Here is a 16,622-nt window from a genome sequence, read left to right as displayed (position 1 = left end):
CAGCTTTTTTCTTTACTTTCAGCCATGTTGCAACATGCTAAGAAACATTGGCAAAGCCAATTTATCTCACATAGGCGCGACCTGTTGCCTTTGCCGATGCTTGTTAGAGGATGTGAAGTCTTGGTCATCTCTTTCTTCATTTGTTGCTCTTTCAGGCCACAGGCTGATGTGCTGGGACCAGCTTGGTCTAGGTACAATGAGTTTAAAAAAAAAACATTGCTGATTTATTTATTGGAGGTGTATCAGAAAACAGACCAATGCAGTTGACTGACTCTAGGCCTGGGGTACAACTCCTCTCATGTTCCTAAGCTCTTATGCACACAACATACTGTCTGCAGAACCAGTGGTCCCAGTAATGATGCATTACATAGATTTACCAGGGAAAGTCAGCAGGCCGGTTCCCCGAGCCCCACCGCCCCGTCCCTCCCCTCCCCTCCTGAGTTTCAGCTAACAGGACCTGTATCACACTTTTGTAATCCGCTGTCATCGTTGGTAGTGTCATGACCTGGTTGTGAAGGTAATAGCCAAACATGCTAAAAGGAATACCATTCTGTGTTAAACTTATGCTATCCATCACACCACCTTTGGTTTGCAATATACAAAATTATTGTAGAACACCTGCCACAAGACTTGGGTCTCCCATATTAGAAAACTTACCGGGTCTGCTACAATGATAAAATGAGAATCATATCCTCACATTACACATCACCTAGGACTGGGGCTTCCAGCCCTACCGAGGGTTGCAGTATCTCTCCACCTACTCACCCACAGCAATTCATATCATAGCTCAGCCATAGGGTACACAACTGAGTCAGTCATTGTTATACTCCCATTAGCACCCACCTGTAACAAAACCAGGTTCTTACATAATTGACTCACCATCCCTCCAATGCAGTCGCCTCATTTGAAACACCAATGTAGTGCTTCACAATAAAACTAATCCTCTTACCAAACTTCCCATTCGCAGAGGCATCCATGTGCAACAACATTGTCCCTCCCCAAACCAACACTTACCCACCAACATGTGTAGATCACCGCTCACTTTGAGTCTGCTGTGTGTCTTGTGTTGCTTTAGGTTGGCTGTTCTGTATGGGACCTAGAATTGTGTGTTTTGTAGGACCTTGAATGTAATTCTCTCTGGTACATGAGAATTAACTTCTTGAGATCTGCGTTCCCCTAAGATTGCGTTTTCATATTTACAAGGTACCTATATTCAAGTTACATTGCCCTATGAGGGACGGTTCTACTGCCTATAGCTAATGACTATTGGGCAGTTCGTCTTGGGAGACAGGCTTCTGACTACTTACTTGGATCTGAGTGATTTGAGGTATAACATCCACCCATCTCTGCATGTTTATCGTATTTTGCTTTCACACCTATAGCACAGTCATTTCAATCAATATTAAATTAATCTAAATAGTCCGGACCTGCTCGGTTTGCCAGTATTTGTTTGTAAATGAAGGCATATCCGTAGTTTTTTTCCTAATAACTTTAATGACACATTAAAATGTTAAGTGTTCTTTCTGCTTGGTGTACTGTTTTATACAACCATGCTGTTTTTGTACTGTTAACATAGACATTTGTTGTTATTTTTGCTAGTGCTGTTAATGCCACTTTTCCTTGACCTGCAATTTTGAAAACACCAAGTGACACAGTTTTAAAGAGCAAGATGCATGATCCACTAAAGGCTCTGGCAGTGACCCTGCCCTCGCCCACGCCCTAGCTTCTGGATCGTACACAAACACCGATTCTTCCTTTTTCATTTCCCGTAGAGATCCACCGCCAATGATTAGTATTTTAGATTGCGTAGCACAAATGCTGAATTGGCTACAATCAAAAGGGAAAGATTTCAGGATAGTCCACTGGTCAGACGTCGGACAGTAGTATTCTGCTTCGCTCACATGAATCCAGTCTTCATTCTAAAGAAAAAAATAGAAATAATTTAATTAAACCCCCAATATGCTTAATCTCTTTAGAGGCCCTTGCCTATGTGCATGCAACCCTTTGCTCCCTTAAAATGCCCTCTAATGTGCCAGGGTTACACTGCATGCAAAATGTAATTAATGTATTGCCCGTCAGACTAGCTCTGCATTTATTACGGTCCGGGAGAAGTGCTACGGAGGGTATCCGATCACAAGTCAATTTAACTATTGTATGGTCTGCCATTGGTGTGACCATTCTAATTATTTGGAGGTCGCATGGACTGCAGGAGAGGTGGGAGCCCCACTCAAATAATAAACACAATCCTTTTTCACGATGCACCATACAAGTGATTAAACTAATCTGTGCCTAACCCTCTGGTAGCGAGGCGCCAAAACGTTCAGGTTTAACTTAGACACATGTGTAAAATATTCAGGCAGCGCACAAACAGTTATAAAGTGAAACGCAACAGAAAAAAAATCTCAAAACAAGTACATTTTAATAAAGAAAATGACACCAAAACAACAAAAATCCAATCGGTAGAAATGGAGCTACGACTTTAAAAGATTTTGGTGAAACTAGTGCCAAGAAGCGCAAAGCGCCACTTGTGGTTATCTGTCTCAAATTATCCGGGGTAAGGTCACAAGCTCGGGCTGACCACGATGGAGCACTGGTTGGATGCATGGACCAGGTTAGTCCAGCAGAAGTTACCTTCTTGAGCCCGGCGTCAAGGATCCTATTCACATTGGCAGAAGCCACGGGTAGGCTGTCTGCGCGAGGAGCAGGTTATGCACCATGGGCTGTCATTGCAGTAGTGAGAAGAGCCAGTTGTACTTGGAGCTTCCCTTTTGTTGATCATTTCGGACCGTTGCTGTTGGCACAAAGTGCAGGTCTAGCATTGCTAGTTGTTGTTGATGGTCACTGTCAGCGCGAAAAGCAGATTCTGCTGGATCTTCGCATTGACGGTTGTTGGGGGCGGTCAATATTCAGCGGAAAGAGGACACTTTGCAGATGAGCCCAAAACTTCTGTATCTTCACGTTTTCTTCAGGAGGAGTTCATATTGATGTTTGCCAAGGCTCCAGGACCTAGGCGACACCTCTTAGGGGTCAGGATTCACTCTAGTAGAGGCCTACAGCAGGACTACGGCATGCCTAGTTGGTGCTGATCAGGTGGATCATTTGAAGGGAGCCCGCTGGAAGCTTGTTGTGTCCCTGTAGCTTACACAGGAGGTCAGTCAACTGACCCTTTAAGTCACTCTGGGTGGCCGGGGTTCAAGGCAAGCATGTTCAATCCTTCTTGCAGTCAGCAGGGAAGTCCATGTGTCTGACAGCAAGGCCGTCCTTGTTCTGAATCCTCCACAATTCCAGGAGTGTTCTCAAGAGAGATCCAAAGATGCCACATTTATACCTTTGTTTGGGGAATTCCCAGACCTACCCCTACAACTGGTTCTGGTAATTTATTTCACTGCCCTAGGGTTTGGTTCCAAACTGTCTAGGGACACAAAGGTAAGGACAGGCCTGGTCTCAGGATCCTTTGTATGTGCTACAGGTAGTGCCCTTTGAAATGTAATCAGGACAGGGCACAGCTCCTCCCCAGTCATCCAGTCTGGAAGACGCTCTCACTGCACACCTAGGCCTTTTTTGTCTCAGTGTCTGAAAGCAATACAAAACTCAAAACAAGAGAGCTATTCAGTCACGTGACCCTGGACACTAGCAGAAAAGTATATTTAGTGTAGGCTGGAAAATGCCATCTTTCTAAAAGTAAAAACAACAGTTGATGGACAGAATGCAGAACAACGTCATACATTCACCCCAGTACAGAGATCTGGGCCTAAATCCATCGTTTTTTTGCTCACCATGCCGTTCCAGTTTGAATCCAGCCATATACAAATCAGTCTTGACCCTGTGCCTCATGGGTACAGTCCAGCCCGAACTGCCAAGCCAGGTCCTCCCTGGACTGGAAACAAGCATCCTAGGACCGGTTTCGGGGTTTCACCCCTCTTCAGCCAGGATAGCTTGATTCCAGTGGCATGGAGAGCACAGGACCCACATCTGGGCATACCCTTTCCACTCGGGGTGACAAATGCAAAAACAACAGTTGATGGACAGAATGCAGAATAATGTCATACATTCACCCCAGTACAGAGATCTGGGCCTAAATCCATCGTTTTTTTGCTCACCATGCCGTTCCAGTTTGAACCCAGCCATATGCAAATCAGTCTTGACCCTGTGCCTCATGGGTACAGTCCAGCCCGAACTGCCAAGCCAGGTCCTCCCTGGACTGGAAACCAGCATCCTAGGACCGGTTTCAGGGATTCACCCCTCTTCAGCCAGGATAGCTTGATTCCAGTGGCATGGAGAGCACAGGATCCTCGTCTGGGCATACCCTTCCCACTCGGGGTGACAAATGCAAAAACAACAGTTGATGGACAGAATGCAGAACGATGTCATACCCCGAAACCGGTCCTAGGATGCTTGTTTCCAGTCCAGGGAGGACCTGGCTTGGCAGTTCGGGCTGGACTGTTCCCATGAGGCACAGGGTCAAGACTGATTTGCATATGGCTGGGTTCAAACTGGAATGGCATGGTGAGCAAAAAAACGATGGATTTAGGCCCTGATCTCTGTACTGGGGTGAACGTATGACATTGTTCTGCATTCTGTCCATCAATTGTTGTTTTTGCATTTGTCACCCCGAGTGGGACGGGTATGTGTATGGGTTGCCTTAAGTGTAATAAGGCAACCCAGTGTTAGTCTGAGAGAGCTAACCTTACATCAGTGAAAAACTTTCAGAGTTTTTCACTGCCAGGACATGTAAAACTTGAACCCACATAGCCTTCTTTTTTTAATACCATGCACTCTGCCCTATGTGTCATTAGGGCCTACCTAAGGGGTGATTTATAAGTATTAAAAACGAAGGTTTAGGCCTAGCAAGAGGTTTATTTTGCCAGGTTAAAATGGCAGTTTAAAACTGTTCTACAGGGTCAGGCCACAGTGGTGGTCATACCAAAGCCAGGCAAACCCACAGAGGAATGTGGGTCCTACCGCCCAATCTCGCTCTTAAATATTGAAACTAAGATTTTAGCCACACGACTACTGCCAATTATTACCTCATTGATTCATAGGGACCAGTCGGGCTTCATGCCCAAGCAAGCAATGCGCCTCAATCTCTGCAGACTAGCAAACTGGTTGGATATAGCGAAGGAGAAAGTTACTCCTCGGATTCTTCTGTTGCTAGACGCCGAGAAGGCCTTTGACACTGTCCACTGGCCATTCATGAGACAAGTGCTTCTAAAACTAGGCTTCGGACGTAACTTCTGGTCATGGGTGGACACAACGCAAGAATAAGGGTTAACATGGTCAAATTAGCGGACTTCTCTATTCAGCGAGGGACTAGGCAGGGCTACCCACTATCCCCCCTGCTTTTTGCCCTTGTCCTAGAACCACTGGCATGCTTAATCAGAACGCACCCAGGCATAAAGGAGTTCCAAGATATCGAGGGGCAGTTGACATCCAGCCCTGACACAACACTCCCCCCCCCCTCCTAATATTTAACTTAGTTAAGGAATATGGTAGACAGGTGGGGTACAACATTATCCTGGCAGGGTATGCTCAGACGTGAGTCCCTTGCTCACTTTGCCACTGGATTCAAGCAAGCCTGACTGAAGACGGCTGAAATGCCAGAAACCGGTCCTAGGAAGCTTGTTTCCGGTCCAGGGAAGGCATGGCTTGGCAGTTCGGGCTGGACTGTTTCCATGAGGCACAGGGTCAGACTGATTTGCATATGGCCATGTCTGAACTGGGGTGGCAGAGTGGGCTAAAGAACGGTGATGGATCAAACCCAGATCTGTTGACTGGGTGTGAGTGTTTGATTGGTTCTGATGCTCCGTCCATCACCACCCCTTTTTGTACCGCTTTGTTCGCCATAAGTTGGCAGGGTATGCTCAGACGTGAGTCCTTTGCTCACTTTGCCACTGGATTCAAGCAAGCCTGGCTGAAGACGGCTGAAATTCCAGAAACCGGTCCTAGGAAGCTTGTTTCCGGCCCAGGGAAGGCATGGCTTGGCAGTTCGGGCTGGACTGTTCCCATGAGGCACAGGGTCAGACTGATTTGCATATGGCCATGTCTGAACTGGGGTGGCAGAGTGGGCTAAAGAACAGTGATGGATCAAACCCAGATCTGTTGACTGGGTGTGAGTGTTTGATTGGTTCTGATTCTCCGTCCATCACCACCCCTTTTTGTACCGCTTTGTTCGCCATAAGTTGGCAGGGTATGCTCAGACGTGAGTCCCTTGCTCACTTTGCCACTGGATTCAAGCAAGCCTGGCTGAAGACGGCTGAAATGCCAGAAACCGGTCCTAGGAAGCTTGTTTCCGGCCCAGGGAAGGCATGGCTTGGCAGTTTGGGCTGGACTGCTCCCATGAGGCACAGGGTCAGACTGATTTGCATATGGCCATGTCTGAACTGGGGTGGCAGAGTGGGCTAAAGAAGGGTGATGGATCAAACCCAGATCTGTTGACTGGGTGTGAGTGTTTGATTGGTTCTGATGCTCCGTCCATCACCACCCCTTTTTGTACCGCATTATATATCCTCTAAAATGAGTACTATAGTAAATATGTAATCATGCTACATTTTGTAAGAACAATTCACTAGTTTGTTGCTGTGGTATTTCCTTTGATCGAAACATAATACGCTGAATTGGGGAATCAATCGTCGACCGCCATAACAGTAATTAATTTGTTCTTAGCTGATAATTTTACTATGAATTTAATGATTCGGTATGCCAAAGAGAATAGTAAATTTGGTAATGGATGTAAATGTCCCATTGGGTTCATTATTTCATTCTTTCCCCTTTTTCACAAGTATTTACATACGGTTGTACATCCTTTTCTAAATCTTTCCGCCAGAAATGTCATCTAACAATTTGTTCAGTTTTATTGATGTCATAATGGCCAGCAAGACATGAGTCATGAGATTGACGAACGATTTGCTACTGGTAATCACCAGTATGTACTAACAATCTCTACTTCCGCCGAAGTAAATCATCTTTAAAGTCTTTCTGTGCATTTTCTGCTAGCCACTGATTGATTCATTCTGAAGTATTTTTTATCTTTATGTGAGCTATGATGTTTGAATTTGTCATCAGTATTTGCTGCAATTTTACTGGCAGTTAAAATTATGTGAACAGGTTATATCAAAACTATACTCTGAAAAGAACAAAGACCATTTCAATTGGTGAGAAATTAATACTTTTGCAGACTGAAGAAAAGTAAGATTTTAGTCGTCTATATGGACTGTGCCTGGAGATGTTAATCTTAAAAGGTAATGTCCCCATGCCTTAATAGCTGCTTGAATAGTTAAGAGTTCCTTTTCTGAAATAGTGTCATGTATTTCTGCTGGTGTTCATTTTCTGTAAGAAATAGGCCACAGAGTTTAATTGACTGGTCTCTGGTAATATGCCCACTGCCCGAGAGCCAACTGCTCTGCCAGTTAATACCAACCCTGTGGGGGTAAAGATCCAACGAGAGAGATGGGAAAAGTCTCTGAACTACAAGGTTACGGTGTCCTTAGCAAGGGGGGGGGGGGCAGAACTCTGACGGATGATGATGAAGAAGAAAGCCTGGAATCGGGGAAGGACACCACAACTACGCAGCCCGCCTTGGTAGATATTATGCAAGTCATTACAGCCTCCAGAGAGGCCCTAGAGGTGAAAATAGATGCAAACAGAACAGATCTGAACTTACTGAAGGATGACCACCACAAATTAAAAGCGTGGCAACCACCGAAAAGACACTCCATGATCTCCCCACAACAGATACGTCAACCTAACTTTCAACCAAAAGAACACCTTTCCAGGAATACAAACGTTAATCAGGGCAAACGATTCACCACAACGAGTGATGGAAGTACAACACCTTCAACTTCTGGTGCTTCTTTTTTAGGAAGAGGCCAGGCCCCACTCGGAGATCCAGGCGGACAAAATACGACACCAATCGCCAAATCAACAAGGAGTCAAAAAACCTAGTGATTAACATCTCTTCCACTGAATTATCTAAATTCCAAATACAGACGTTACAAAAAGGTTTATCGTATGTACCCACGTACCAAAGCCATGAACTTGAAGCACAAGTCAGTTTATTCAGATTCATGAGAAATCTTCGATTGAAACATTTTTTTACAAACATCAGTACATTTTCAGAACCAATCGACCGAGGTACCTTAATGGATTTAAAGCCAGAAAGCACATTCCAAGCACCAATCAGTCATAAAATCTTGGACACTTTTGAGACAGTAGTTCGCAAGGATCTTCATGATATATTTCGATCCAAAACATCAAAAAGTACAAACTTAACTAGTAACGAGAAAATGGCCATTTCTAATCTTGCCAATAATCAGACAATCACATGCTGCAAAGCTGATAAAGGAGGAGCACTAGTCATTTTGGACACATCGTTTTACATAAATAGCGTGGAGCTGCATGTTTCAGACATTAACGTATACATGCGATTACTTTCGGATCCTACCTCATCCTTTAAACAGATTCTGGCATCAATCATTGATAAGGCTTTAACATTGGGAACCATCAACGAGAGAGACAAAAATTTTTTGATCAAGCAGAATCCGAGTATACCGTATCTATATATGATACCAAAAATTCATAAGAACTTACACCACCCTCCATTCAGACCAATAGTGAGCACACGCAACTCCATTCATGAACCAATCGGCAAATACATAGACAGACACCTTCAACCAATGGTCACACAAATGACCACATATTTTCAAGACACAACTGATTTCCTCACAAAACTAGACAAAATGGAGCTGAAGGAAAATATCGAGTACATTTTATGTACCATGGATGTACAATCATTGTATACTTCAATTCCCCATAATTTGGGACTCGAAGCACTGGAATTTTTTCTAGTAAGAAGTAACAAGGAAAGTGATCTCAGTGTCTTTTTAATTGAGTTGATGCATTTTACGCTGTACCACAGTTATTTCACCTGGAAGGACGAGTTTTTCACACAGTTGAACGGAACATCGATGGGAAATTGCGCCGCTCCGGCGTATGCAAATTTGTTTATGCATCATTTTGAACTTACTCACATCCTTGCACACAAAAAATGGACGGACAACGCAATTTTATTCATCAGATACATTGATGACATTTTTCTCATTTGGAAGGGAGAAGAATCCACACTAGTCAATGCCATTCAAGAACTAAACATGGTGGATGACCGCATCCAATTTACATATTCTTTGAGTAAAGAAAAAATACCTTTCCTAGATGTGGAAGTCAAGATAATTGATCAAAAAATAATAACCACAGTGTACACAAAAACTACAGACAGAAACAACTTTTTACACTTTTCAAGTTTTCATCAATTAAGTCTTAAACAACACCTACCTTACTCGCAGTTACTGAGGATAAAAAGAATATCATCAACCGAAGACTTGTACCAGGAAAACAAAAATACAATGATGGCAAAATTCAAACAAAGAGCATATCCAGATTCTGTACTACATCAGGCCAACGAAAGAGCAAATAAACAAAGCAGACAAGTACTACTTAAGAAAAAGAATTTGGATGTTCAACAGGACCGTAATGTGTTCGTTTCTAAATACTCAACCAGAAGTCAAAAAATCAAACACACAATAAAAAAATATTGGCCAATGCTACAAGCGGAGACAGAATTTAATGACATTTTCAACCAACCACCAATATTTGCATACCAACGTACAAAAAACCTACAACAGATGTTGAAACACAAAAAACAGAGAGAAGACATACACAAGGGAACCATTCCATGTTTGAATTGTGGCAGTTGCAACAATATTATTAAAGGAACTACATTGACTCATCCAACGCAAGGAACTCCCATTAAACTGCATGTGACAGCGACATGTGACTCTAGTTTTGTCGTGTACTTACTTAAGTGCCCATGCGGGCTGCCCTATGTGGGAAAAACGGAACGAAAAATCAAAACCCGTTTGACAGAGCATAAGAGCAATATAAGAAACAATAACCCAAAATCAGTCATTGCCACACATTTTAACACACTATCTCACAATATTAGTCAACTCCGATTCTTAATTTTGGAACAAGTGCCATTGCAAATGGGCAGAGACAACAAGAAATTCCTGTTGCAAAGAGAATTACATTGGATTTTTGTATTGGACTCACTACACCCGAAGGGTCTGAATGATCGGGTGGAATATAACTGTTATTTGTAAATATCTATCAATGTGCAGGTGTACATTTGTGATTAACATACCGCATTTCATAATTCCAGATTTAAAATGTATTTTCGTATGATGGTATTTTGAAATTTATTGTTTTTAATTTAGCAGACATTTTTTTCTTTTTCTTTTTCTTTTTTTAGTGCGTTAACTTTACGCTACAGACACTCACCCGTATCACTAAGGTTGGGTTTTAGTCTTTCTTCTATCTCGTTTGAGTTTTCCTAGCACGCACCTATTTACTTCCGGGGCACATTAGGATCACAGCTGATTCCAACGGTTACGGAACGCGGAATTGTTTTGAACGAGGAACGGGTATTGCACAGGTATGCACCGCAGCGACGCGGATTAGATCCCACACGATAAGATTGTTTTCATTTACAATCAGTTTAATGGACGCAAGAGTCACGTAGTTAACCCTCTTGAATCAATTGAATTTCCGGCACATCTTTTTAAGAACCCATGGTTTTGACACATATGTAGACAAACGGTATTAACCATTTACCGGCACTTCGTAAAGGTTCACATCACGGGGGTTTCATTTTATTTTTATTTTTTCCTTAGAGTCCACGTCACCACGACCACCGAGAAAATTTCTATAATTTATGCTTAACTGAATCAGACATCATTTACGTCCACATTGCATTAGATCTGCAGCCATTGATCACTGTTCACGTATAAATCTTAGGCTTTGTTGTTATGCTATCAGCTTTTGGAGATTATTAATATATGGTCATTTTTGTTTATAGGGAGTATCCCCTGATGAAGGGAGACCCCGAAATGCATTGGGATTCATCCCTGTAACCCATATATTCATATTGACAATATGAGATTATGTTTACAACATTGGAGTTTATTCAAATGAAGAGGTTTTAAACAAACCTGAACTATGAAAATAACAAATAATGAATATTTCTTTGAAGCAACAAAATGGAATGGAGACTGTGAAATAAAACAGTTCACTGATTAACAGACATTTGTGGTTTAACTTATTACAGTTTTAAGTTGAAAGAGTGCACACTGGGATTCACCTTCCACTGCGGAAGGAATCGAAAATTCAGTTTCAAGCTACATCCCTTTTGATCAGGGGAGAAGATCCCACAGCACCGAGAACATAGTGAAAGATTTACAAAGTAATTGAAAGTTTACACAAAGGAGTGCGACCGATACACAACTTTAATTCTCCCCACGACGGTGACAGCCTTACAACAGTTGCTTGGAGACATCAAAGCCAAGGTGTAAGTACTAGAAATATGGGCAGAAGATAGCGAGGGGAGGTCTCGTAGAAATAATCTACGCATAGTGGGAATGCCTGAGAGGACAGGGGGAACGTACGGACATGGTGCAATTCCTCGAAGATTGGATCAAAACTGAAGTAGTGCCAGAGGGTCTCTTGCCTTTTTAATGCATTGGAGAGGGCTCACAGGGTGCCGGCCAGGCCCCCCAGACCTGGGCCCCCCCAATCCTATAGTGGCATGGCTTCTTCATTACAAAGATCGGGACCACATTCTCCACCAGGCCCACCAGAAACACGAACTGCAGGCAGACAACAGCAAAGTAATGATATTCCCAGACTTCACCAGAGAAGTACAACGACAAAGAGCTTCGTACCTAGCAGTCAAAAAGAAATTGCAGCAACTACAGTTCCCTTACTTGATGTTATTCCCAACAAGACTGAGAGTAGTTGGCAGAACAGGAGTACAATTTTTTAACTCACCACAAGAAGCCTGGGAATGGTTAGACTCTGGAACAGGACATGAAGGGCATACTTCTTCTCCGGGTCCAACACCGACGACAAGAGACAAGGGCAAGAGTGCAACACGGGCGCCCTCCTTGACTTAAGTCAGATCCGAACAACGCAAAGCTCTGCAAGCGGTGGTGGAGCTTAGCTAATGAGGCTCTAGTCCTAGATCAAGCAAGAGTGGACAAGAAGCAGATCGATCCGATTGCTCGCTGGTCACAAGTGGAAATGAAGATTCAGAACCAGAACTGCCAAATACTAGTCCCCAGTCTGTGAACCAAATTGTGTAGAGAGGGAGAGACGAGAAAGTAAAGCTGTCATATACACCACTAGAACGCCGACCTGAGACTATGGGCGTGAAGCTGAGGAAGTGACTCCTGATGGGAAAGAAGAAGATAATCAACGTGAGCTGGGCCGAAGATTAGGACATTATAATGGGGGGTATGGACTGGCGGTGCTCTGGGATCTGGTGGGTAAGCTACGTAACCCCAAGATCACAAGGAACCTAACTTGTAACTTCGTTTGTGTTTGTATGGGAGCTGGACTACCTGTACCTGGCCTGGGGAGGGGGAGTTGGGGTTCTTGTTTAATTCAGGGTTTGCTTTTGGGGGTCAGGTGTGTCAAAGGTAGGGCAGCCAATGGAGAATGGGCATGACCAATACAATGGCATCCCCTATAGACGTTAAATGTATATCATGGAACGTGCAGGGGATGCACACCGTGTCGAGACACCACAGAATACATGTGTACATAGTGAGGAGGGGGGTGCAAATCACTATGTTGCAGGAGACACAAATAACAGCGAAAGAGGGAGCTGCGCTTCATCGTAGACTGAGAGGCCAAGTGTAATATACAAACTACTCAGCATTTGCCAGAGGTGTCCTGGTATGGGTAAGGGCGGGAGTACCATTTCAGTGTATCAAACAAATACTAGACCCTGACAGGAGATATGCCATATTGTTGGGAATGTTAGATGGTAAAGATGTAACACTGGGTAGCGTCTATGGCCCAAACACAGATCAAACTTTGTTTCTGGCATATCTTTTCAGAATGTTAGCCCCAGCGCTAACAGGATCAGTAATATTAGGGGGTGGGACTTTAATAGCATTACAGATGTAGAGCTGGATCAATCCCACCCACCTCTCCCAGACACTCACATGCATTAAATAGCCGAAGCACAAAGAAACTGGCAACAGAAGTGGGTATTGGTGGATACTTGGAGGGCGCAGCATCCAGGGGACAGAGAGTACTCATTTTTCTTGGTGCTGCATGAGTTGCATGTCAGGTTAGACTCCATACTGTGCTCCTCTGACATACATGAATGTGTGCAGATGAGTGAGTACCTAGCTAGAACAATCTCAGACCATAACCCACTATTACTGGGTCTGATCTGGTCCAGAGAGAGGCCCAAAATCCCGACCTGGTGCCTGAGGCCTGTAACGCTGGAGGACCAAGTCATCCAGGCAACGATATGCACCGCTATCGGGCAATATTCCCAGGAAAATTATGGGAAAGCTACGAACAAACTAATAGAGTGGGAGGCCTTTAAGTCCATAATACGAGGACAATGCATCTCAGAGGCGATAGGAGTAAGGAAGGTACTGATGAGGGACACCCTCGCAGCTGAGCAGCGACTCGGAGACCTAGAGAAAGAGAGGCCTGAAAGGAGAGATAGGCAGGAAGAGCTCCTAGCAGCTAAGGAAGCAGTAGCTGAGCAGGTGGAGTGGCTGCATTGTTTTGATTATAAAAACTATATGATTCAAGCCCACTCTGAAAGGGCCAAATCTGGGGCACTGCTGGCTGGGCTGGCTAGCCCAGCTAGGAGAGGATCGGTCATATTAGAAATGAGGGGGCATGAGGGAGAGATCCTACATCGCCAAGATATTAATGATATTTTTCTGGAATACTATACAAGTTTATATGAAAGTAAAATGTCCCCCACAAATTAAGAAATTGAAGAGTTTGTGGGCGACATTGAGTTGCCAGCAGGATCGGAGGAAGAAGCAGAGACCCTAGTAAGAGATATAGAATTGAGTGAGGTGAGGTGGGCCATTAAAGCTATGTCCAGGAATAAAACGGCAAGGACAGATGGACTCCCAGTGGAGTTTTACTCCGTGTATGTTGAGTTGCTGGGTCCCAGACTAGTAAAAATATATAATCAAGCAAAACAAGAGGGAAATCTCCTCGGTTCAACGAGGGAAGCAGTAATGATCCCACTGTTGGAACCCGGGAAACCTTCATATGACAGAACTGCGTATAGTCCACTCTCTATGCTCAATTAAGACTATAAAATTTTGAGGAAGATTCTGGCCACCCGCCTTCTCCCACATATGGCAACACTCATACATCAAGACCAGGCGGGCTTTATCCCCACCAGAAACACTGCATTAAATGTCAGAAGGTTACTGCATATTCTTGAGGCGGATTACTATTGCAAGGAGGAGGCGGGCTTTGATAGTCTCGAATGGTCTTATCTCTTTCGAGTGATGAGTAAGTTTGGACTGGGTTCTGAATTTGTAGGGTGGACAACTGTTATATAAGGACTCTATGGCAAGAGTTAAGACTGGCAGGCTAATCTCTGATGCCTGACAAGTGGAGCGGGGGACACGACAGGGGTGCCCATTGTCGCCCCGCTGTTTGCCTTAGCTATGGAACCGCTGGCAGCCAGAGCTCGGACAGGGTATCATTACCAAGGACTAGAAGTCATTGGACAAACACATCGCATTATATGCAGATGACCTATTGTTGTACTTGGCCGATGTGGGAGAGGACCTCTGGGGACCAAGGAACTCCTAACAAGGTTGGAGAAGGTGGTGGGCCAACCCAAGGAGGGCAGAGTGGGAACCCAGGAGACAGTGGGAGTCCAGTGGGAGAACCTATGCTTAACATACCTGGGAACTCCTATATAGCACACCCAAGGGGATTTACTAGAAGGCAACATAGGGAGAGCACTGAGGGGCGTGAAAGCTTGCTTTGATATCTGGGGGACTCTTCCCATATCAGTAGCTGGTAGAGTCTCTCTAGTGAAGAGGGTGAGTTTACTGAGGCTCCCATATTATTTTGGGGTGCTGGCGGTTTGGGCCCCGGCACAAATGTTTAATCAACTAAAAACACTGATGACTGCGTTTTTATGGGGAACGAGTAGGCGAAGAGTAGCACTCATCAGACTTGTGAGGCCAAGAGCAGAGAGAGGGCTGGTAGTACCTAATTTTGAATACTATTACATTGCAGCACAGTTACAGTGGCTCACGAAATGGATGGCGAGCAGTGTAAGAAGGTTTGTTAATACAGGGGAACACAACGCCAAGCCTGAGACTACTGTCGTGAGTGGTGTTGAGACTCCCCATTCAAGATCGAGAAACGAACACAGAACTAAAAACAGCTCGCAAGTGCTGGGAGCCTACGAAGATCTAAGACTAGGGGGGACTGGCACAGACTTGAAGGTCTGGTGGGAGCTAGGAGTGTTCACAGTGGGGGATTTATACTAGGAAGGCAACTTGATCCCATTTAATGACCTTAGAGAGCGATATGACATACCTGGGGGGGATTTCCTGTTACACACTGCCCTCACAGCAGTGAAACGAAAACACTGGCGGGAGGGACTCACAGAACCGCTGATGACTGCGGGATTCCAATATGTGGTAACTGCAGCAAGAACTTTCACGGCAGTCACCTGCCTTTATAGACGACTCGCATATAAGACTCCCCCTCCCCTGAGTAAACTAGGAAGATTTAGGCGCACGAATAGCTGAGAAAACATGCGGTTAACTAGTGGAAAGAGCATGGAAGAGTACCAGAAATGCCAGATTTCAACTGGTGCATTTCTACGTCCTGCACAGACCTTACCTTATTCCGGGCAAAATTAATAGATATTTTAACACACTGGCAACAGCTTGCCCACGCTGCAATGCAGAAGGAGTATAATTTTTATTAATGTTATGGAGCTCCTTCACACGGCTAAAATTAAACTGACAAGTAAGTTCCAGGACCTCGTCCTGGTACTGGTAAAGAGAGACAATGCTAGTCACTAGAAATCAAGAGGGGGCCCTAACACACTTAGATGGAAAAAGGAATTCATAAAATGGGCAGAACGTGAGGGGGCAGTAAGGTTGCGAGTATCTAAGAAAACTGATTGCGAAAAAGCTCTGGAGGCAGCTAGAGCATGGGCAGTGATGGTGGAATCATTGAAGAATCCAGTGACTGAGGCAGAAAGGGACCCATGAGGGGAAGCCCATGCAAGTGAAAGCTGAGCCCCACAGCTGCGGAACCAAAAAATGAGAAGCGGGGTAGAAGTTATACAGTGGTGGAAACCCTTCTGACTTGATAGGCACAAACTCCGGGACCATTGCTGCAGTTAGAGGAGTAATTGGACTCGCATCTCCACATTAGGAGAATAAGATGTTAACCGCACACGACACGACTGGGGGAGGTGGAGAGGGAGGGTGCGGATTTGTTTTGTTTTGCGATGTTAAGAATTCTTTTTTGGCTGTTTGGTTTAATTAGAATAGAACTAAGCTGACTGAATCGGATGTAGCTCGCATGGAGCACTTACTAAGGGACAGAGGATGGTAGGGTAGTAAAACCTTTAGCACAAAATGAAACTTTGTCTTTAGATTTGTAACTGCAATTCCTTTGAACATGTAATTTTGTATCCATGTATAGTAACAATGCTCTAAATTGTTAAGAACTGTACGATTGTATGCCCAAAAGCTCAATAAATC

General features: G+C 44.3%; 3 protein-coding genes across 3 annotated transcripts in view; 2 read left to right on the top strand and 1 right to left on the bottom strand.

Moving 5' to 3' along the window:
• The window catches only part of DPP7 (dipeptidyl peptidase 7), a 1,979,246-nt gene that overhangs the window by 1,042,319 nt on the left and 920,305 nt on the right, over nucleotides 1-16,622 (top strand). The window lies entirely within an intron of this gene.
• The window catches only part of LOC146868560 (kelch-like protein 13), a 389,849-nt gene continuing 374,701 nt past the window's right edge, over nucleotides 1,475-16,622 (bottom strand). The window contains exon 4 of the mRNA XM_085611273.1: nucleotides 1,475-1,919. Within this exon, the coding sequence (XP_085467399.1) occupies nucleotides 1,605-1,919 (315 nt within the window). The 3' untranslated portion in view covers nucleotides 1,475-1,604. The remainder of the gene's footprint in view (nucleotides 1,920-16,622) is intronic.
• LOC146868562 (uncharacterized) lies at nucleotides 8,736-10,154 on the top strand. The gene has a single exon (XM_085614206.1). It carries the CDS (start codon nucleotides 8,736-8,738, stop codon nucleotides 10,152-10,154), a length of 1,419 nt encoding a protein of 472 aa, XP_085470332.1.

Source organism: Triturus cristatus, chromosome 1_2 (assembly GCF_964204655.1).
Source record: "Triturus cristatus chromosome 1_2, aTriCri1.1, whole genome shotgun sequence".
NCBI lineage: Eukaryota > Metazoa > Chordata > Amphibia > Caudata > Salamandridae > Triturus > Triturus cristatus.
Note: the sequence above shows the minus strand (reverse complement) of the source record. Positions and strands in the feature narration are given on the sequence as shown.